At 45.7% G+C, this 21,700-nt stretch overlaps 1 protein-coding gene across 1 annotated transcript; it reads left to right on the plus strand.

Annotated features, from left to right (window-relative positions):
• Window positions 1–4,061: 4,061 nt before the first annotated feature.
• On the plus strand, window positions 4,062–21,534 carry COMMD9 (COMM domain containing 9). Its single transcript, XM_019470124.2, has 6 exons — window positions 4,062–4,155; window positions 13,964–14,089; window positions 15,814–15,953; window positions 17,319–17,353; window positions 18,246–18,349; window positions 19,418–21,534. Exons 1-6 carry the CDS (start codon window positions 4,105–4,107, stop codon window positions 19,556–19,558), a joined length of 597 nt encoding a protein of 198 aa, XP_019325669.1. The 5' UTR covers window positions 4,062–4,104; the 3' UTR covers window positions 19,559–21,534.
• Window positions 21,535–21,700: the final 166 nt, after the last annotated feature.

Genomic DNA, 21,700 nt, shown 5'->3' on the forward strand with positions numbered 1-21,700 from the left:
GGGGAGCGGAGAGCAGTGGCAAGGCCAGGTGACTCATCATGCGGCAGCCTCCGCTGACTGCCCCTAATGGACCAGGCACTGTATCGTGAGCGAGCTCACAAGATGACCTCATTTGCCCCTGCGTTCCAATCCTTGGTCTGCCACTAATTACCCATGGATTGTGAGTTTGATTTCTGACCCTTAGTTTTCTCACTTGTAAACTGGGATTATTCTTGGGTCCCTGTGAGGATTGAACGAGTTTACACACGCGAAGCTCTTAGAACAGCGCTTGGTCCGTACAAATCACTTGAGAAGCGTGAATGGGAAATTAGATGTCCACACCTGCAGCTTGCTTGGACTCATGATGAGGACACAGATAGCGGGAACTCCAGGATCTCAAGTACAAACCCAGTCTTGCCATCGACTGTGGCCTAACTTTACCCCATTAGGTCGCTGAGGGAAGCTGGGCACTAACGAATACTCCTGGGCAGGGGTGAGGCCGGTGACAACGTGCGCGGAGGGCCAAGTGTGACATAACAGGGAGCAGTGGGGACAGCGGGGATGCAGAGACAGCCCATGCCCATCTTCGGGGGGCAACTGGGGCTCAGCTCCAGCCAAGTGCTGCAACGTGGCAAGGTGGGAGCAGCGTGGCGAAGCCAGTCGAGTTTTAGAGAAAAGCCAGAAATCTGGATTTTGAGGTCACGTTTCCCAATTTTGAAATACTGCATAAACTAAGACACTGTTAGTGCAAAGGGAGCCCCACATCATGCAGCTTGTGTTGCCTGATCCGGACACAGACAGCACGTCCACGCCAGTGTGCACCTGTCATTTTCAGGTCTTCTGTCCCCAGTTTGTCTGCAGTCTCCCAGTGAGCTGATCGGGGCACCTCACAACCAGTCTTTGACTCAGAGCAGGTGGCCTAAGACCAAAAAGGGGAAGCCACCCCTTAGCTCCTTCTCTCCATGGACACACACCCTCATCTCAGTCCATGAAATGGGGGCGAGGAAAAGGGAAACCAGGGAAATGAGGGGCTCTCCCTAAAGGACCACAGGCCCCTCGGCCTAATCTGCCTCCTGCAGGCATTCCTCTAATGAAGAAGGCAGCCCGGACTTGGTGGCAGGACCCAAGGGTAGACTGGGGCTTTAAATCTCCATGAACTCCATCAGTCACCTCAAATGACCATCAGTAGCCTCAATGACACATGCGCTTGCCATGCACATTTCAACTGGAAACAAGCTTGCTCATCACACCACCTCACACCCACAGGATGGCTATAACCAGACAGACGGATAATAACCAGCGGCGGTGAGGACGTGGGGAAATTGGAACCCTCAGATGTCGCCGATGAGAACATAAATGGTGCAACCACTCTGGGAAACAGTCTGGAAGTTCCCCAAAAAGTTAAACCCAGAGTGACCCAGGAATTTCACTCCTGGGTATACACCCCAAGAGAAAGGAAAATAGGAACCTATGCAAAAGCTTGCTCAAGAGTGATCGCAGCAGCAGTACTCATGAGAGCCAAAAGGCAGAAATGAGCCAAATACCCATCACTTGGTGAATGGGTAAACAAAATGTGATCTCACCATACAATGGAAATTACTCAGCAATCAAAAGGAATGAAGTATTGGTACACGCTATACAACATGGATGATCCTTGAAAACAGGTTAAGTGGAAGAAATTGATAAAAACAGTCACGTGCGATTCTGTTTTATATGAAATGTCCAGAACAGGCAGATAGAGAGGAAAGGAGATTAGTGGTTCCCTGGGGCTGGGGTGTAGTGGGGAGAGAAGGCGGGATGCCTTAAAGAGTGTGTTTTTTCTTCTAGGTGGTAAATATGTTCTTGCATTGTGTGATGGTTACACAACCGTGTGAATATACCCAAATCCTCTGAATTGTACACTTTAGGTGGGTAAATTGCATATGTGATTTATATCTCAATAAGGCTATTAGCAAAAAAAGAAAGAAAGAAAGAAAGAAAGAAAGAAAGAAAAGAAAAGAAAAGAAAAGAAAAGAAAAGAAAAGAAAAGAAAAGAAAAGAAAGAATGAACTTTCAGCCTAAGATCCTTACCCCTAATCACCTTCTATTAAAAAACACTGCATCCATACTGCTCTCTTCACATCAGCCCCACTGGAGGAGACAGGACACGTTCTACAAGGATGATTTCCCTCAAAGGCTCAGGGCTCAAACGAGGGTGACCAACTAGCCTTGTTTGCCCAGGACTGTCCCAGTGTTAGCACTGTGAGCGTTGTGGCCCAGGAAATCCCTTGTTCTTGGGGAAACGGGTGGGTGATCACTACTGGCAACCCATTCTCATAGCACAGGAATGTTCTGCCCTTTAGAGTTGCCAGTGGCTAAAATGGAGTCTCCGAATGAATAATTCCTCCCTCCTTGGGGTATAAGTCATCCTTGAGTTACCCCTAATGGTCAAAAGGTATTTTAATTGCTGTTCGCCTTTTACAGATGAGGAAACTGAGGTTCAGAGAGATGAAATAACTTGCCAGAAGCACACAGGAGCCAGGAATTGAACCTGAGTCTTTTTCCAAAGGTACCCCTTCCACTCATCATCTCGTCTCTCATCACACCACTGGGCTGATTGTCCAGGAACACCCTGAGATTGCTCTTGCCCTCTTGGAAAGGTAATCAGACATCCAGACAGAAGAAGCATGGGTTTTCAGCTATGAGAAGACAATGAGGCATGTACAGCTTGGGAGTTAACAGCACAGACTCTGGAGCCCAACTGCTCAAGTTTGAATCTGGGTTCTGCCACTACTTAGCTGTGTGACCTTGGACAAGTTACTTAACTTCTCTGTACCTTAGTTTCCTCATATGTAGAATGGGGAAAATACCAAGTAGTGGGACCAAATTATGGAAAGAAACTCTTGACATTCTATCCTGTTCTTTCCCATCAAAACATTTATGGTTTAGGAATTTCTGGAAGCTCTCCAGACCATAGACAAACCTTTAAATTTGTCATGGTAGTGGCTGTCTGCGCAGCTCTACCAAAACGGGATGACATGGTGCAGGGTTGTAAGCTCCGCCTTTTACTTACTGGAGCCCATGGGATCTCTTCATATCATACCTGCCCGCAAGGGAGCAAGGAGAGCGGGATGCCCTCCATGGGGCAACACCTATCAGTCAGCTCTGCTTTCTGAGGTAGGTGTGATCAACGTCATTTAAGAGATGTGGAAACCAAGGCTCACAGAATTTCCAGAATTTGCTCAAGGTACAGTTAATAACATGCAGAGTTGGGATTCAGACTTAGATGGAATTGTAAAGCCACTATGCTTCATTGCCTCCATGTGTTAGTTATTATTGCTATGTAACAGATTACCAAACTTAGTGGTTTAAAACAACAAACATTTATAATCATACAGTTCTTGAAGACCAGAAATCCAGGAGTGGCTTAGCTGGGTAGTTCTGGTTCTGAATGTCTCACGAGGTTGTAGTCAAAATGTTGGCCAAGACTGCTGTCGTCTCAGAGCTCCACCAAGGCTACTGAAGCTGCTTCTAGACTCGGTAATGAAGTTGTTGGCAGGCTGTAGTTTCTTGCTGGCTACCGGCCAAAGGCTTCAGTTCTTGGCCACATGGACCTCTCCAGAGGACTGCTCCCAGCATGACAGCTTACTTTCCCCAGAGCAAGAGAGTCAAGAAAAAGAAGACAGAAGAGTACCCAAAAGCTACAGTCTTCTATAAATAATCTTAGAAGTGACATCCCATCATTTCTGCCACCTGATATTGACCACACAGACCAATCCTGATACAGTGTGGGAGGGGACTACACATGGGTGTGAATACCACCTGCAAGTGCATCCCCCAAAGCAGCCAGCCCACCCACAGGGGTCAGGGAAAATCAGTTTTCCCTGACCTGGTAAATAGCCAAGCCAGGCAAAGGTCCACGAGGGAAAACCATCCCGCGCCTGCGCCCTCCAAACTCCACTGTCCTAGGGCCCCCAGGCGGAGCCATCCAGTGGTCGCATCCTATTGGCCCCTCCCCATCCCGCAGCGCCACCACCGCGGCAGCCGCCACCACCCGAAGGACTACAGCCCCCGGCATGCTCTGCGGCGGCCTCGGAGCCACGTGACGAGCTTCTCCGCGTGTCACCGTCAGGTGACTCGGGGAAGATGGCCGCGTTGACGGTGGAGAACTTCGCCGCGCTCCAGAGCCTGCTGAAGGTAAACTGGAGGGGTGGGGACAGCGCGAGGCGGGTCTTTGTCCCCGGGACTTGGGAAGGAGAGGGAAGACTAAAGGAACCCGGATTTGGAGCCGCGACCCTGCCACTACGTCTTTGGGTGACCCCGCAGTTGCGCCTTTCCGAGCTTTTTTTGGAAGTGAGCACGAAATTAATGCCGCCCCGACTGGATGGTGGGGAGACAAATCGGATAACGGACGTGCAGGCGCTGTACAAATGCCCCCTACTAAGAGTCTCTGGGGCTGGCTTTCGGGATTGGTGTATTGAGGTGCTAAGTGCTAGATCCTCACTACGAGTTCCCCATTTCAGCGCGCAGCCCTCCTTCGCTCTGTAGTTGGGAAATCTCTCTCCTCTGCGTCTGCACAGCCCCCTGAGCGAAGCGTGCGTTCCGTTTTCCTGAATCGCGGGTTTTCTGTAGTTCCTTTGACCGGCGTAAGGGCCAAAACACTCCCTGGAGGATTATTTGAAAGATTGTGAGGCTACTTAAAACCAAATGAAATGATGGATTGGAATTACTTGTTTAACTCTGACTTCGCCTGTGGAAGAAGGGGCGGTCTTATCTTCCCTTGTAGACACTTTTCTGCCTTTCTTACAGAATGTAAGATCCAATCGGGATTTTTTTCTTTTTTTTTTTTTAACTCCAGATGAAGAAGGCTGAGTTAATACTAAGAAGTTCATGGCACAGCATCGTCATTGATTGGTCCATGCAGTGGTCCCTCTTTTGTCTTAACAGTCTCTTCAGTGCTCATTTGTATTTTCCTTCCCTAAAAGCATCTGCTCTATGTTACTCACAAATGTATCCCCAACAAGTATCCTCAACTCCTGGCACACGGCATGTGTTCAATACATAACTGTTATATGAATTAACGAATGAAGTAACAAAGCTAGGATTGGAAACCTATGGCTCTCAGCTTCCACCTTGGGCCTTTCAACCCTCATTGTGGCTGTTCTGACCACCCCTTATGTATTCATCGGTGTGGACTTTTTTTTCTTTAATAAACTTTAAAAAATTATCATTAATGTGTAACACACAGAAAAGTGCACATCTCAGGGATTAATCACACCTATGTAACCATCACTTTGGTCAAAACCAAAACATTACCAGTACTGCACAAATCTCTCTGTTGTTCCATAATTGCTACCCTCACCCTCACCAACCCAGTGGTAGCCACTGTCCTTACTTTTAAAATCAATTTAATATTGCCCATGTTTGAGCTTCACATAAAAGGAATAATACAGCATTTGGTTTTTCTGTTTCTGGCTGTTTTTTCTTGCCAATATGTAGCAATAGTTAATCCATTTTCATTCCTGTTACTCTATGTATTTTCTTTTTTAAAAAATCACTTTGAATTTTTATTTTGAGGTAATTATAGATTTACATGTAGTTGTAAAAGGCAGTACAGAAAGATCCCATTTACCCTTTACCCAGTTCCCCCTATCAGTAACATCTTGCAAAACTATAGTATGATATCACAACCAAGATATTGACTTTGATACAGGCAAGATACAGAACATTGCCATCATCACAGGATCCTTCATGTTGCCCTTTTTTTTTTTTTTTTTAATTTTTTTTTTTAACGTTTTTATTTATTTTTGAGACAGAGAGAGACAGAGCATGAATGGGGGAGGGGCAGAGAGAGAGGGAGACACAGAATCGGAAGCAGGCTCCAGGCTCTGAGCCGTCAGCCCAGAGCCCGACGCGGGGCTCGAACTCACAGACTGTGAGATCGTGACCTGAGCCGAAGTCGGACGCTTAACCGACTGAGCCACCCAGGTGCCCCTCATGTTGCCCTTTTATAGCCATATCCACTTCCCCTCTGCCCTTGCCTTCTCCTTGCCCTCTGGCATTCTTCCTTTCTATAATTTTGTCATTTCACACGTTGTATAAATGGAATCATTTAATACATAACATTTTGCAATTGGCTTTTTCACTTAGCCCTTTTCTCTAGAGATTCATCCACGTTGTAGCAATAGTTATTTTCTTTTTATTGTTGAGCAGTATTCCATGATATGACGTTTAGATTGTTTTCGATTTTTTGGTACTACAAATAAAGCTGCTATAAACATTGGTGTACAGGTTTTTATATGAAAACAAGTCTTTATTTGTTTGAAATAGATGCCCAGGAATACAATTGCTGGGCCATTTGGTAGCTGCATGGTTCGTTGGGGTTTTTTGTTTTTTTTTATTCTTTAAGGAACTGCCAAACTGTTCTCCAGAGGGGCTGTACCACTTTGCATTCTCACCAGCAACAGATCAGGGATCCTGTTTCTCCCCATCCTGGCAGCATTCGTTGTCATCACTGCATGTCATTTGAGCCATTCTGATGGGTGTGTATTTGTATCTCATGGTGGGTTTTTTTTATGTTTATTTATTTTGAGAGGGAGAGCACACGAGTGCGCATACACAAGCGGGAGAGAGGGAGAGAGAGGATCCCAAGCAGGCTGTACACCTGCCGAGCCCATTGCGTGGCTCAATCTCATGGTCATAAGATCATGACGTGAGCCAAAATCGAGAGTCAGTCGCTTAACCAACTGGACCACCCAGGCGCCATCTCGTTGTGGTTTTAATTTGCTTATTTTTTATGATTAGTGATATTGGACATCTTTTCACATGCTTATTTACCATCTGTATATCTTCTTCAGTGACATATCTCTTTATGTCTTTTGCCCATATCCTAATTGCATTGTTTAGCTTTTTTACTTTTGGGTTTTGAGATTATGCATTTTAGATACTGGTTCTTTGTCAGATACGTGGTTTGCAAATATTTCCTCCTAGTCTGTAGCTATCTTTTCATCCTCTTCATAGGGGTGTATTAACTTGCTAGGTTTGCCATAACAAAGTACCGCAGATTTCACGGTTAAACAACAGGAGTTTATTGTCTCACAGTTCTGGAGGCCAGGTGTTGGCCAGATGGGTTACTTCTGAGGGCTGTGGGGACCAATTTGTTTCATGCCTGGTTCCTAGTTTCTGGCAACATTCCATATACCTTAGCCTGTAAATCTCTGCGCTCATCTTCATAGAGTGGTCTCCCTTTTGGCATCCCTGTGTCTCCATTTCCCTTTTTAAAATAAGGACATGGGTCCTGTTGGATTAGGGTTTTCATCTTAACTAATGACTTCGTCTTAACTAATTACATCTACAACAATTCTGTTTCTAAATGAGATCACATTTTGAGGTACTGGGATTTGGGACTTCGACATACGAATTTTAGGGAGACACCATTCAGCCCATAACAGGAGCTTTCACAGAGCAAAAGTTTTAATTTTGGTGACGTACAATTTGTCAACAATTTTCCCTTTTACAAACTGTGCTTTTGGTGTCATGGCTAAGAACTCTTTGCCAAGCCATAGGTCTCCAAAGTTTCTCCTCTTTTTTCTAAAAGTTTTATAGTTTTGCGTTTTCCATTTAAGTACATAATCCACGTTGAGTTAATTTTGCATAACATGTGTAAGACAGTGTGAGATTGATTTATTTATTTATTGCCTGTGAATGGCCAGTTGTTCTGGTACCACTTGTTGAAAATGCTGCCCTTCCTATATTTACTTGCTTTTGCTACTTTGGCAACAATCAGTTGGGGGGCACCTGGTTGGTTCAGTCCGTTGAGCATCCAATTCTTGATTTCAGCTCAGGTCATGATCTCACTGTTCAGGGGTTCGAGCTCTACGTTGGGTTCTGCACTGACAGTGCAGAGCCTATTGGGATTCTGTCTCCCTTTCTCTGTGTCCCTCCCCTGCTTTCTCTCTATCACTCTCAAAATAAAAATAAACTAAAAAAAAAAAAAAAAGAATCAGTTGGGTAAATTTGTGTAATTTATTTCAGAATTCTCTATTTTGTTTCATTTATCTATTTGTTTATTCCTCTGGTGATACCACATAGTCTTGATTACTGTGGCTATGTAATAAGTCTCAAAATCAGATTGGCTGATTTGTCCTACTTCATTCTTTATCAAAATTGTTTTAGCTATTGTAGTTTCTTTGCCTTCCTGTATAAATATTAGAATGATTTTGTCTATATTTTTAAAAACCTGCTGAGATTTTCATAAGAATTGTGTTAAACCTGTATATCAGTTAGGGGAGAATTGACCTCTTTAGTGTGTTGAATCTTCCAATCTATAGTATAGCTCCCCACTTATTTAGATCTTTGATTTCTTTAATCTGTGTTGGGTAATTTTTAGCATACAAGTCCTGTACATGTTTTGCTAGATTTACACCAAGTATTTTCCTTTTTTTGAACATTTGCAAATGATGTGTATTTTTATTTCTATTTATTTATTTTTTAAAGTTTATTTATTTTGTTTTTAGTAATCTCAGCACTCAGTGTGGGGCTCGAACTCACAATCCCCAAGATCAAGAGTTGCATGCTCTTCTGACTGAGCCAGCCAGGTGCTCCTGATATTGTAGTTTTTTGGGTTTTTTTTTGTTTTTTTAATGTTTATTTATTTTTGACAGAGAGAGAGAGACAGAGCATGAGCAGGGGAGGGGCAGAGAGAGAGGGAGACACAGAATACGAAATGAAACAGGCCCCAGGCTCCAAGCTGTCAGCACAGAGCCCGACGCGGGGCTCTAACTCACAGACCGCGAGATCATGACCTGAGCTGAAGTCGGAACCAACCGAGCCACCCAGGCGCCCCGCCGATATTGTAGTTTTAATTCCAGTGTTTACGTGTTCATTGCTAGCATGTAGAAATACAGCTGATTTTTTATGCGTATCTCCTATTTGCAAACATGCTGAACTCACTGATTCTAGTAGGTTTTTTTGTACACTCCTTGGGACTTTCTGTGTAACAGTCATGTTATCTGCAAATAGGGACAACTTTGTTTCTACGTTTCTGATCTTTTATTTCTTTTTCTTAACTTATTTCAGTGGCTAGAATTTTCAGCACTGTGTTGAAAATGAGTGGTAACAGCAGACATCCTTGGCTTGTTCCTGACTTTAGATTTTCACCATTAAGTATAATGCTATCTCTCGGTTTTTTGTAGATGCTGTATATAAAGTTATGGAAAGTCCTCTCTATTTCTAATTTTATGAGAGTTTTCATCAGGAATGGATGTTGAGGAGCACCTGGGTGGCTCAGTCAGTTAAGTGACTGACTCTTGGTTCTGGCTCAGGTCATGATCTTGCAGTTTGTGGGTTTGAGCCCCACATCGGGCTCTGCACTGAGCATGGAGTCTGCTTGGGATTCTCTCTCTCCCTCTCTCCCTGCCCCTCCCCTGCTCGTGCTCTCTCTCTCTCTCTCTCTCTCTCAAAACAAAATAAAACTTAAAAAAAAAAAAGAAGAATGGGTGTTGAATTTTGTCAGCTGCCTTTTCTGCATTGATTGATATCATGTGATTTTCTTCTTGAGCTGGTTAATATGGTATCCTTTTTTGTTTCCTAGAAAAGATTGTGTAGAATTAGTTAATTCTTTTTAAACATTTGTTAGAGTTCTCCAGCAAGCGATGCCAGGGTGGCTCAGTCAGTTAAACGTCCGACTTCGGGTCAGGTTAAGATCTCAGGTTCATGGGTTCAGGCCCTGCATCGGGTTCTCTGCTGTCAGCACAGAGCCTGCTTGGGATTCTCGGTCTCCCTCTCTCTGCCCTGCCCCTGTGCTCTCGCTCTCTCTCTCTCTCTCTCAAAAATAAAATAAACATTAAAAAAATATGTAATAAAAAAAAAAAAGGAATTCTCCAGCAAAACCATCTGGGCCTGGAGATTTCTTCTTGGGGAGTTTTAAATTATGAATTCAGTTTCCTTAATCATTATAGGGCTATCCAAATTATCTGTTTCATATTGGGGGAATTGTGGTAGTTTGTGTTTTTTGAGGAATTTATCCACTTTATCTAAGCTGCCAAATTTATATGTATAGAGTTGTTTGCAGTTATTCTCTTATTTTCCTTTTGAAATCTTTAGAATCTGTAGTGCTATGTCCTGCTTCATTCCTGAATGTGGTAATTTAGGTCTCTTCTCTGTTTAACTTTGTCAGGCTTGCTAAAAGTTTGCCAACTTTATTGATATTTTCAAAGACCTAGTTCTTTGTTTCATTGATTTCTCTCTTTTTTTTTTTTTTTTTTTTTCTGTTTTCAATTTCATTGGTTTCTGCTCTTTGTTGTTTCCTTCCTTCTTCCTTTGGGGTTATTGTGCTTTTCTTTTTCTTTGTTCTTGAGGTGGGAATTTAGATTATTGATTTGAGAACTTTCCTCTTTTCTAATATATGCATTTAATGCTGTAAATTTTGTTCTCAATGTTGTCGTGACTGTGTCCCCAAAATTTTGGTTTTGTTTCTCGTTTTTATGCATTTAGTATAATTTTTAAAATTTCCCTTATGGGGGCGCCTGGGTGGCTTGGTCGGTTAAGCGTCTGACTTCGGCTTGGGTCATGATCTCATGGTCCGTGAGTTCGAGCCCTGCGTCGGGCTCTGTGCTGACAGCTCAGAGCCTGGAGCCTGTTTCATATTCTGTGTCTCCCTCTCTCTCTGCTCCTCCCCATTCATGCTCTGTCTCTCTCTGTCTCAAAAATAAATAAACGTTAAAAAAATTTTTAAAAAAATAAAATAAAATTTCCCTTATGCTCCTTTCTGATCTGTAGATTAAGTTTCCAACTGTTTGGATATTTTCTTGACATCTTTTTGTTAGTGATTTCTACTTTGATTCCATTGTGGTCACCAAGAACACACTCTATACGATTTGAGTTCTTTCACATTTGTCGAGGTCTGTTTTATGGCTCAGAATATGATGTATCTTGGTATGTGTTCAGTGGGCACTTGAAAAGAATGTATATTCTGTTGCTGGGTAGTGTTCCATACATGTTGATTAGATTGATTGATGGTGTTGCTGAAATGTTCTATGTCTTTGTTGAATATCTGTCTAGTTCTATCAGTTGTTGAAAGACAGTTGTTGAAGTCTCCAATTGCATTTGTGGATTTGTCTATCCCTCCTGTCCGTTCTATCTGTTGTTTCTTCTTGTGTTTTCTAGCTCTCTTCCTGGGTGCATACATATTTAGGATGTTTTCTTAGGAGATGGAAACCTTTTATCATTATATAATGTCCCTTTCTGTCTCTGGTAATTTTCTTTGCTGTGAAGTCTACTTTGTCTGATATTAATGTAGTCAGTCTTGATTTTATTTCATTAATATTTGCATGATATATCTTTTCCCATGCTTTTAATCTGTATCATATTTGAAGAGCATTTCTAATAGACAGCATTTAATTGAGTCATATTTGTAGCTCATATTTAATTTATCATTTACAGCTCATATAATTATCGAATGTTAGAATTTAAGTCTGCCATTTAATTTTTTGTGTTATCTGCTCTTTTATGTTCTTTGGTTTCTTTTTACTTTTTTCCTGCTTTCCTGTGGCTATTTGAACACATTTTTGGCATTCCCTCTTATCTATAACATTTTTAAATATATTTCTCTTTCTAATCTTTTTAGTGGTTCCTCTCGTTACATTTATATACATAAATCACAATCTATCAGTGTCCTCATGTTACCAGAGATGAAGTGTGGAGACCCTATCTTCCTTCAAGTCCCTTCCCTTGTTTATAATATGATTGTCTTTAAGTTATTTCCTCTGCATACATTTAGAGCCACATTGGACAGTGGTATAAGTTTTGCTTCATCCTTCAAACAGAATTTAGAAATTCAAGACAAGGAAAGTCTATTGTGTTTACCCTTATTTTTGTTTGTTGTGTTCTTTCTTCCTGATGTTCTCAGGTTCCTTTTATTGTTTCCTTTCTGTTAAGAGAACTTCTTTTGTCTTGTGACAGATTTTCTTAGTTTTCCTTTATCTGAGAATGTCTTGATTTCCTTTTCATTTTCTGAAGGATATTTTTTGCTGGTGTAGGATTCCAGGTTGATCGTTTTTCTTCCAATATCTGTAAATATTGTGAAAAATATTGTGCCACTGCCTTCCTGCTTCCGTGCTTTCTGATTTGAAATCTGCTATTATTCTCATTATCCCATATAGATAAGATATTGTTTCTCTCTCACTGGTTTCAAGATTTTTTTTCTTTGCCTTTAGTTTTGCTGGACATACGTCTTGGTATAGGTTTCTTTGGATTTATCCTCTTGAGAATTTGCTTCGGTTCTTGAACGTATACAGTTATGTCTGTAGCTAAACTTGGAAAGTTTTTTTTTTTTTTAATTTTTTTTTTTTATGTTTGTTTATTTTTGAGACAGAAACAGAGCATGAGTTGGGGTAGGAGCAGAGCGAGAGGGAGACGCAGAATCCGAAGCAGGCTCCAGGCTCTGAGCTGTCAGCACAAAGCCTGACGCGGGGCTCGAACCCACCAGCGGTGAGATCATGACCTGAGCCAAAGTCGGACACTTAACCGACTGAGCCACCCAGGCACCCCTACTTGGAAAGTTTTAAGCCATTATTTCTTTAAGTACTTTTTCAGCCTTGCCCCCTTTTATCTTCCCCTTCTAAGACTCCAGTGACATAACGTTAGATTTTTTTGGTATAGTCCCATACATAGACCCCTGAGGCTCTGTTATTATTTTCAGTCTGTTTTCTGTGTGCAGATTGGGTAATGTCGAGTGTTCTGTCTTCCAGTTTACTGATTCTTTCCTCTGTCCCTTTCTGGTACTGAGCCCATCTACCAAACTTTTAATTTTGGTTATTGTATTTTTTCAGTTCTAAAATTTCCATTTTGTTCTTATTTGTATCTTCTCTCTTTGCTGGGACTTTCTGGCTTTTTAATTTGTTTCAAGTGTGTTTGTAAGTACTTGTTGAAGCATTTTTATCATGGCTGCTTTGAAATCTTTGTCAGATAATTTTAACATCTCTTATCTTGATGTGGACAATCTAATGATTATCTTTTTGCATTGATCTTTCTGGCTCTTGGCATGATGAATGGTTTTCAGTTGAAAGCTGGGCATTCTTGTATTATACTCTGAGATTCTGGATCTTATTTAAATCTTCTGTTTTAGCTGGCTTTCTCTGACACTGCTTGGGTAGGGGGAAAGGATTTCCGCCTCATTACTACCAGAAGGAGATAAAACTCCAGGTTCCGCACTTGGCTCCTACTGACACCCAAAAGTGGGGGTTCCTTGTGACCACGGGGCAGGGGTGGGAGTTCTGGCCCCATGTGGTGACTATTAATCCCATGGGGTGGTGGGACTTGCTGTCATTCAGTGTGGATGAAGGTCCCGGCTCCCTACTCGGCCTTCTCTGACACCACCCCGGTGGGGGCATTGGGACACCGCATTGCAGCAGCAGAGGGTGGAAGTCTGCATTCCCCACTCAGCCTTTGCTGACATAGGCGGGAGTGGGGCTACCGTTTTTTCTCTGGTGTTCAGCTGCAGTAGAGCTGTTATCACTTAAAAGTTTTCTATCTTGCTGAACTTTTTTGGCCAGAGAGAGCAAGTATTTGTTGGAGTTATTGGTTTTGTTTTTGTGTACCTGTTGGCATCGTGGGTTGCCCTGTTCTTCAGCTCAAAGTCTCCGATTTACAGACAAAAAGAGAATCCAGTAAACTCACCACCATGTCATTTCTTGGTCATGAAGTCCACAGCAGGTCCCGATCCTCCCCTCTCCCCCTGCCCCCCCCCACCCCCGCTGTCAGAGTTATTTTGCGTTTGTTTTCTGTATGTGGTTTTAATTGTGCCCAATGGGTTTCGTTATGCTTCTAAGGAAAAACTAAGGAAAAGTACATCTGTTTCATCTTTCCAGAAATGGAAGTGTCCTAAGGACCTTTAAATCTTGAGTCTCAAAGGTATCACACCATGACTGGGACAGTATTATGCTCTAAAACATGTATTTTCAGAGTCTGAATTGGTTTCTTCCCCCACCTGTGATTTAATTCATAGGCCTCCTCAAAAGATGTTGTCAGACAGCTGTGCCAAGAGAGCTTTTCCAGTTCAGCCGTTGGCTCAAAAAAGCTCTTGGATATGACATGTTCCAGCTTGTCTGTGACCCAGGAGGAAGCAGAGCAGGTAAGTATGGTCAGAAATGACCTTTGGCCACTGGTTTCTCAGCCCATTAGGCTCTTTCTTAACGTCCCAGTCATTGCCACATCTAAGGAAATATTTCCCCTGAAATGTCTGTTGACATTATAACAAACTTAAAATAGATTTTTTTTGTTTTTGTTTTTTTTAATGCTAGTGAACTTAGGAAGGTCTTTGAACCTTCACTTCCTTATGATAAATGAGGCCTGGATGGGAGAATTATACCTAGAATCAGAGGTCCGGCCATTTCCTTTTTAGACCTGTTCCCTAGACAGTGTGGACCAAAGCCAGCCTTTCTGTGATTTTCTTTCCCTGTAACCTGCCTCTGCTGTTAGATTGTCAGCCAGATGGCTTTGACAGACTTCTTCAGGATCACTGGGCAGAGGCTCCAAGGCCTGAGTATGAGTCAGGGGACATGCGTTTGGACCCCCACCTGACCTCAGCGGGTGGCCAAGAGGAAGAGTGAGTTTATGCAGTACTCACAGCCTTCTCTTTTTAGGGCAGATAGGTTTCTAAAACAGGAGTTCATCCAAACAGACCTACGTTGTTGCTGTTGTTGTTGTTGTTATTATTATTGTTGCTATTTTTAACACAGAGCTCTGTTCATTGAAGTCAGTGATAGAACAGTAAAAGGCAGAAGCCAGATTATAGAAGCGAGCTGGACTTAGTTTGGGTTCCCCAAAAGTAGACCCTGAGGCGAAGAGTTGGCTGCACGTAATTCCCTGGGGAAGTGAGTCTGGAAAGCACGAAGGAGGGAGGGAGTGGGGAAAACCCAGCAGGGAAGGAGAGCAAAGCCGCGAAGGGTTGCATTGATGTCTGGTTACTGCTGTGGGTGACAGCGCTCAATCAGGGGATCCTGTAAGAAACCCTGGGGAACACAGCCCTGAATTGCCACCCTGGAGGGCATCGATCCACTAACTTGCATTCTCATCAGTGGAGGGCTAATGCCCCCTCACCTCTCGGTTGTGCCTCTGCGGCTGCAGGTCCTCCCGCAGCATCCGAAAAAGCCCTAGTTCCCTCCGGATTCTTGCTTTCAGCTAAGCACTGTTAGGCTCCCAGACGACCGCAGGCCACACTGGGCTGCACAATTGGTTGGAAGGACAGAGTGGAACACGGCAGCCTAGCGGGGCAGCGTCAGGAACCCCTGGGCAGTCAGCACAGCCACCTGATCCATTTGTTCTCTTTGCCCTCCTCGGTGACAGCCTACGGACTAGGACACCCTGGATTGAAAGGCCAGCCCCCTCGGGAGCCAGTATCTCTGGTAACGATTCAGTACGCCCAGCTTCAGGTTGGGGCAGGCAGTGTGCAGCCGGAAGCCGAGCTCAGGGAGTTCATGCGGACCTCCTGGTCCCGAGTCAGTGACCCCAGGCAGTGACCTGAGGCAGTGTCGCCTAGTAACGCAGCTAACTTTTCACTTCTCTCGCGTTACCAGGGAACAGGCTGGAAAGTGAACTGAAGGTCAGATTCTGTGCACAAGGAAAGAGGGCTTATTAACCCTTTGTTCCCAAACAGAAGTTTCTGGCATGTTGACAGGTTCCTAGGTCAGGCAGCTACACCTGTCTTCTAGAACAGCAGGTGGACGTAGAGGTGGGCCAAGGCACATGGGCGTCAGGACCCATGGGACCGTTCAGGTGACTGTGGCAGCGAGTCGCAGGCCCTCGGGGAGCACAAGCCCGCCCCCACCCACCCCGTCACCACACACTGTCCCGCAGCTGCTCTGGGCTCTGCACCGCCTCACCAGGCTGGCTGTGTTCCGCGACCTGTCCTCTGCCGAGGCGATTCTGGCTCTCTTTCCTGAAAATTTCCACCAAAACCTCAAAAACCTGCTGACGAAAATCATCCTGGAACACATGTAAGTGCTCGTTTCTTGAGAATTCCTTGTAATGCTTTTATAATGATACTTCGGGTCAATATTTATCTTCAGTGTCATTTTTAATGGCTAAATGTATTCTTTATGTGGAGAAATTGTGTATAATTTAGTTAAGAAATTCCCTAGTGTTGGATGTTTAGGCTAATGGCAGCTTTCACTTCAGTGAAAATTTTACTGTGGAAGTTTTGCTCACATGCTTAATCATTTCCTTATTGGTTAAAGGCCAGAGTGAGGCTTTGCTTTATATTCTCAAGTTGGCCATTAGAAAGGTTGCACCAACTGTGTTCCACCAGCAGGACACAAGAGCCCTGTCCCCACGCCTTCATCAGCCCGGAGGGAATTTGTTTCACGTTTTCCCCCAGTTTACAGATGGCAAATGCACCTCATTTCAGTTTATGTATCTTTGATACTAGTGATGTCAAATGTCTTTTTCATGTGTTTTAAATTATTTTTTAACGTTTATTTATTTTTGAAAGACAGAGAGAGCAAGAGAGAGAGCGAGCAGGGGAGGGGCAGAGAGAGAGGGGGAGACACAGAATCCGAAGCAGGCTCCAGGCTCCGAGCTGTCAGCACAGAGCCCAATGTGGGGCTCAAACTCATGAACCGCGAGATCAGGACCTGAGCCAAAGTCGGACGCTCAACCGACTGAGCCACCCAGGCGCCCCTCTTTTTCATATGTTTAATCAGTCATTTTTGTTTCTTTTGTGAATTATCTAAATATTTTCTGGGAAAATCCTTTGGATACATACAATTTAAACAGAACCAATTAGCTGCTGGTTAGCAGTAGGCTTGAACGGAATTGTAATAACAGATAATGCCTATTGCCAAAGGTTTTATTTTTTCAGAAACTTCCTCACACGTGACCATGTTTTATTTTGCCTGTGCTTGGCACCTCACTGTGGCGCTCTTTGCCGTAGCACTAGACAGGTCTGCTCGGGTGTGTCTGCAGAAGATGCATTACTTTGTGGAGCGGGTGGCCAGTACAGGAGAACAGATTGACCCTTCCTGTTTTGTCTCGGAGAATGATAGTGCAGGGCGAATGCCGTGCATAAGCCTTTTCTTTTTTTCTTTTTCCCTACCTATGAAAACTTAACCAACTGAGCCACCCAGACGCCCTTCTAAGCTATGAAAACTAACAGCACTTAAGGCCTTCACATCACTGAGTTGTGTAAAACAGACAGAAAACTGCTTCTTGGAGGCAAACATTTCTGTGGTCCTTTCCCGTCAGGAAGTGATTACAGGCTTAAAGACCCCGGAAGGGGTAGAGGTCCAGGTCCACGGGCCTCTCTCGTGATCGGTTCTCATCCCTCTTCCATTATTTTTTCCTCATCTTTCCCTCTTAAACAGCTCCACTTGGCGAACTGAAGCCCAAGCAAATCAGAGTGAGTACCAAGAAACCTACCTTCCTCCCTACCCTTCCTTTCCGGCCCCGGCTCTACATCTGCCAGGCGGCCGGAGTTGGTAACCAGAACTCAGTGTGCATTAACCTAATCCCGGTGAACTGTGTGTTGTGCTTTTCTTTTTCATCATCACTTTTTCGTTTTTTTTTCTGATTGTGAACTTAATATAATAAGGGTGTGTTGTTTATATAAAAAAAGGAAATAGGCAAAGCAGAAAGTGAAGTACTTAAAACTATTATATTTCCATTAGGAAAAAAACAGTAATGGAAATTGAATTAGTTTGAAAGATTGAAATAAAAGAGGTATGTCATAAATGGTTACTATACTTACTAGCCAGTCACAGTCTTGACAAACTCTAGCATTAACTCATTTGGTCCTCCCCACCCCCACCCCCACCCCCGCCCCCCGCCCCCCGCCCCCGGGAGCTAGGCTAAGGTTATCCCCACTTTACAGATGAGGAAACAGGCTCCGAGGTTAGAGAAGTGGTGGAACCCAGCTTCAAGCCGACTCTCCCTCTCAAACCAGAGCTCTCTCCACTGTTGTCGAAGCGACACATTTCCTAAGGCTCAGGCCCAACCTCATCTTCCCTGCCTTGTGTTGTCTCTCGTTCTGTGCCGACATCCGGAGGGTCGTGTGTGCCGACAGAAGCCTGGACGGGCGCCCACCGTGAATCGGTGCTAAGCACAGGCAGCACAGAGCGGTAGCGAAGAAGGCCTGTGACTTCCTGTGAGGTCTTGAACCCCGGCTTCTGCCTCCCTCAGAGACTTGCTCTGCGGCCCGGGAGCATGACACAGCCATCGGGGCTGTCTGTCACAGAGTAAGGGCTTGGGAAGGCGAGGGGCGTGAGCTCTGAGCTGGGCTGTCTCCTTCACAGTCTCTCTGCCACGCCTAGTCGACCTGGACTGGAGAGTGGACATCAAAACCTCCTCTGACAGTATCAGCCGCATGGCCGTCCCCACCTGCCTGCTCCAGATGAAGGTACGTCTGCCGCCGTGCTCATGAGAAGGAACGAAGGGGCCGTAGCGACTTGCCCCCCCGCATGCCATCGAAAATGCCAGTCCCCAAGCTCTGGGACCTGTAACCCCGTAGGAAAAAATTTAGCACCCAGAGGGAGTCTTTATTTGTCAAGTATACATAATACTACTGTATTAACATATTACAGACATAATAAAACATAGACCAAAAGTAGATAGTTTAAAGTGGTAAGACAGACACAAAGCACAAGTTTTAAAAACCGTTTGCTGATCCGTGAAGTTTACCTAACACACTGACGGGAAAGTTTAGCTTCCACGGGGGCGCGCGCCATCAGACTTCAGACTGCCCTCTTGATAATTTTGGTGCCTCTCAGGCAACTGCCTGTCCGATGGATTTGGCCGCTGCTGTTTGTAACGTGGCTGAGCGGGAGCTCCTGTTAGCAGTTAGACAACTGTCAGCCCTTTGTTTTCTTGCTCGCACACTCTTGCCTCCTCGGTGTTACCTTCACTTTACAGTTCTTTCGGGAATCTTTTTAAACCGCATGTCCGTTTTAGGGTTTGTTTAGTGATGCTGTGTTCACTTAACCACACACCCAGAAAGTCACACCTGTAAGAAAATGAAAAAGTAGGGGTGCCTCTAACAACTAAGTCTTTAGATATTAGTAGACTTTTCTTTTGTTCTTAAAGAAACAGATAACCCTAACTAGAAGCTGTAATATTTATTCTGCACCCCGTGGAGTCCCATGTACCCTGGCTCCCTCTGAGTAGAGCAGCAGTGTGGGCCCCCCAGCGCCTTCTCACTCGACGGCCCAGAGTCGGGGGTCCGAGGGGTGAGTGAGCCTCGGCTTCTCCGATACTCTCCCTCAGCACCCCTTATGGACGGAAACTTTCCCGAGCCTCTGGGAATCCCATGTGCTAAACAACTCCAGGGCTAGGACGCTGTGTAGCTCTGAGCCAAGGGCCTGTCCTCAGAGGTTCAGGAAAGCCGGGTAGGGCTCCCAGGTCCAGGGCTCACCTGCAGGGCGATGGGAAGAGGGGCGGCTCTGACTTTTGGGCCACGTTCTCTTTGCAGATCCAGGAAGATCCTAGTCTGTGTGGAGACAAGCCTTCCGTCTCAGCTGTCACCGTGGAGCTGAGTAAGGAAACGCTGGACACTATGCTGGACGGGCTGGGCCGCATCCGAGACCAGCTTTCCGCCGTGGCCAACAAATGACCCCAGCCAGCCGTCGCCCCCACTGCCGGGTCCCAGCTGCCGGCCAGCGGCAGAGGGCCTCCCGGCCGTCCCTGTAGCGGCAGCTGCGGCCGACGGCAGGCCGGCCGGTTGGGTCGGGGAGGGGGCTGCCATCCAGAAGGCACCGCTGGATTGGGAGGAAGCGGCCGCACCCCCACGCTGTTCTCCTCACTCACTATCTTCGCCTCTTTCCGAGGCAGAAGTCTCCGTCGCCGGAAGACTTAATCGCCGCCAGAGCCGTGTGAGGGGGCATCTGCCTCAGCAGCTGCGCGCGTGGCTGCTTGGAAAATCCGGGCCCCGTTGTGGAGCTCATCTAACGAGTTCCTTCCCAGCAGCAGGTGTGACTCACGCGTTGGCAGCCCTGGAACACAGGGCGGTGACCCGCGGTTCCGCCCCTCCGTCAGGGAAGCTGGCCGGGTCCCCAGAGCAGGGCCACCTCGGTATGCTCCGCCCCGGCCTGCGCTCAGAGCCCTCCCGAGCCCCCTCAACCCTGCCGGCCCTCCTTCCAGCGTAGGGAGTCTGAGATGGCTGCTCGTCTCCTCCCTCGCAAAGCCAGAGGGCCCTTCCTTGGTATCGTGCTGCCGTTCCAGGCTACAGACGTGGGAATGACTGGAAATAAATAACAGTTCTGAAAACTTCATGACTCTAGTCATGCTCCTCGAAGCTTCTGTCCTCAGCCCGAGTTGTTGCCTCAGGCCAGTGCTGCCTCATGTTCGTAAAGATGATCCCAACTTTGCAATTCCCAGCTAAGCCCGTGGGCATGGCGTGACCTGAAACCAGGCTTGGGACCCTCCCACATTCCCGGTTTGTCTGTCATGCAGAGCAAAGGAAAGCGAGGTTGACAGTATCTGCCCGTTAAGAGCTAGCGTGGATGTGCCCCTTAGAGCTGAGCCATCCCTGGCACGTGCCTGTCACATCCCAGGGACCCCTGTGTGAGGCTGCCGCCTCGCCATCCACATCACCCCACGGCAGCAGCGTCCAGCCTGCCGAGTGCCCGTTTTGACGGCTTCTGGGCAGTGTGCGTGAACGCGGGGTGGGGGCAGGTGGAACCCGGGGGAGAGACGATGGGCCCCGTCAGGCTGCCAGGGTCGGAAGCCAGCTCTGCCTCAGTGACGAGGTGTTTGACCTCCGAGTCTCAGACCACCTAAACGGGCATACTAAAGTACCCACTCTGCAGGGCTTTCGTGAAGAAAGGCTCAGTCATGTTAGTGCTGATTATTAAAGGAAAGGGAGGTGGACGGCTGTCTGCTGCCATCACTTCATCTGCTGTGGCAGGGCTGATGGACGGCACATGTCACCAGTGGGGAAATCCGCTCCGTGAAGTCCAGTCGCCTGCCGGGAAGCGGCCTCATTAGGACCTGGGCCCAGATCTGTCTCGCTTTCTGTCTACCACACGGGACTCTGCAAGGGAGGTGGAGGTCTGTGACTTTGGCTCCATTCGGAAAGTGCTGGAACTGAAGGAGAGATGAGAAAACTCACTGCTGAGACACTAGGAATGTCAAGAAAAAAAATCCCCAGCTCCTCTTTGCTGTTTCCTGGAAGCTGAGGAAACTTCTCTTAAAATGGCAGTTCTTGACTTCATGGCGGCTGTATCCATTGATAATCTGTGAAAGCTGTGGATCCTTTCTGTAGGAAATGAACATTCCATGTTTTACAGTCAGTGACAGGGCTTCATGGACCCTGGAAGCCAGCCCACTGTTTCCAGATTGAGAGCTCCTGATCGTAGGTTGAATTCAGCCTTGTGAATTCAACCCCTCTGTTTCCTTTTTGGTCCCTGTGACTCACAGAGTTCTCCCAATCCCTGTTCTCTGGACCTCCCATGGGAAGCCATAACAAAGTCACTTGAAGCAGCGTAGGTGTCTGGGCATTTGGATGTTCCTTTAGTCAAGTTGACCTGAACAGAACCATCTGGGTGCATTCCATATGGAGGGCATTCAATAAATAACCGGAAAATTCAATGAATGTTTGCTACCCTTCACCTCATGTGCTCACTTACAGGGTTTGTTTTCCACTGATAGGGAGGATGGATTGTTTGTGGATACCGTATTTCTAGTTGGTCTGATCCTATCTCAGAAAAACCTCCTAGCTTTCTGTGGATCTCAAAGGAAGCTCCCTCCTTCAGTG

This window comes from Panthera pardus, unplaced genomic scaffold (genome assembly GCF_024362965.1).
Source record: "Panthera pardus isolate Hobbes unplaced genomic scaffold, ASM2436296v1 HiC_scaffold_12, whole genome shotgun sequence".
Lineage (NCBI taxonomy): Eukaryota > Metazoa > Chordata > Mammalia > Carnivora > Felidae > Panthera > Panthera pardus.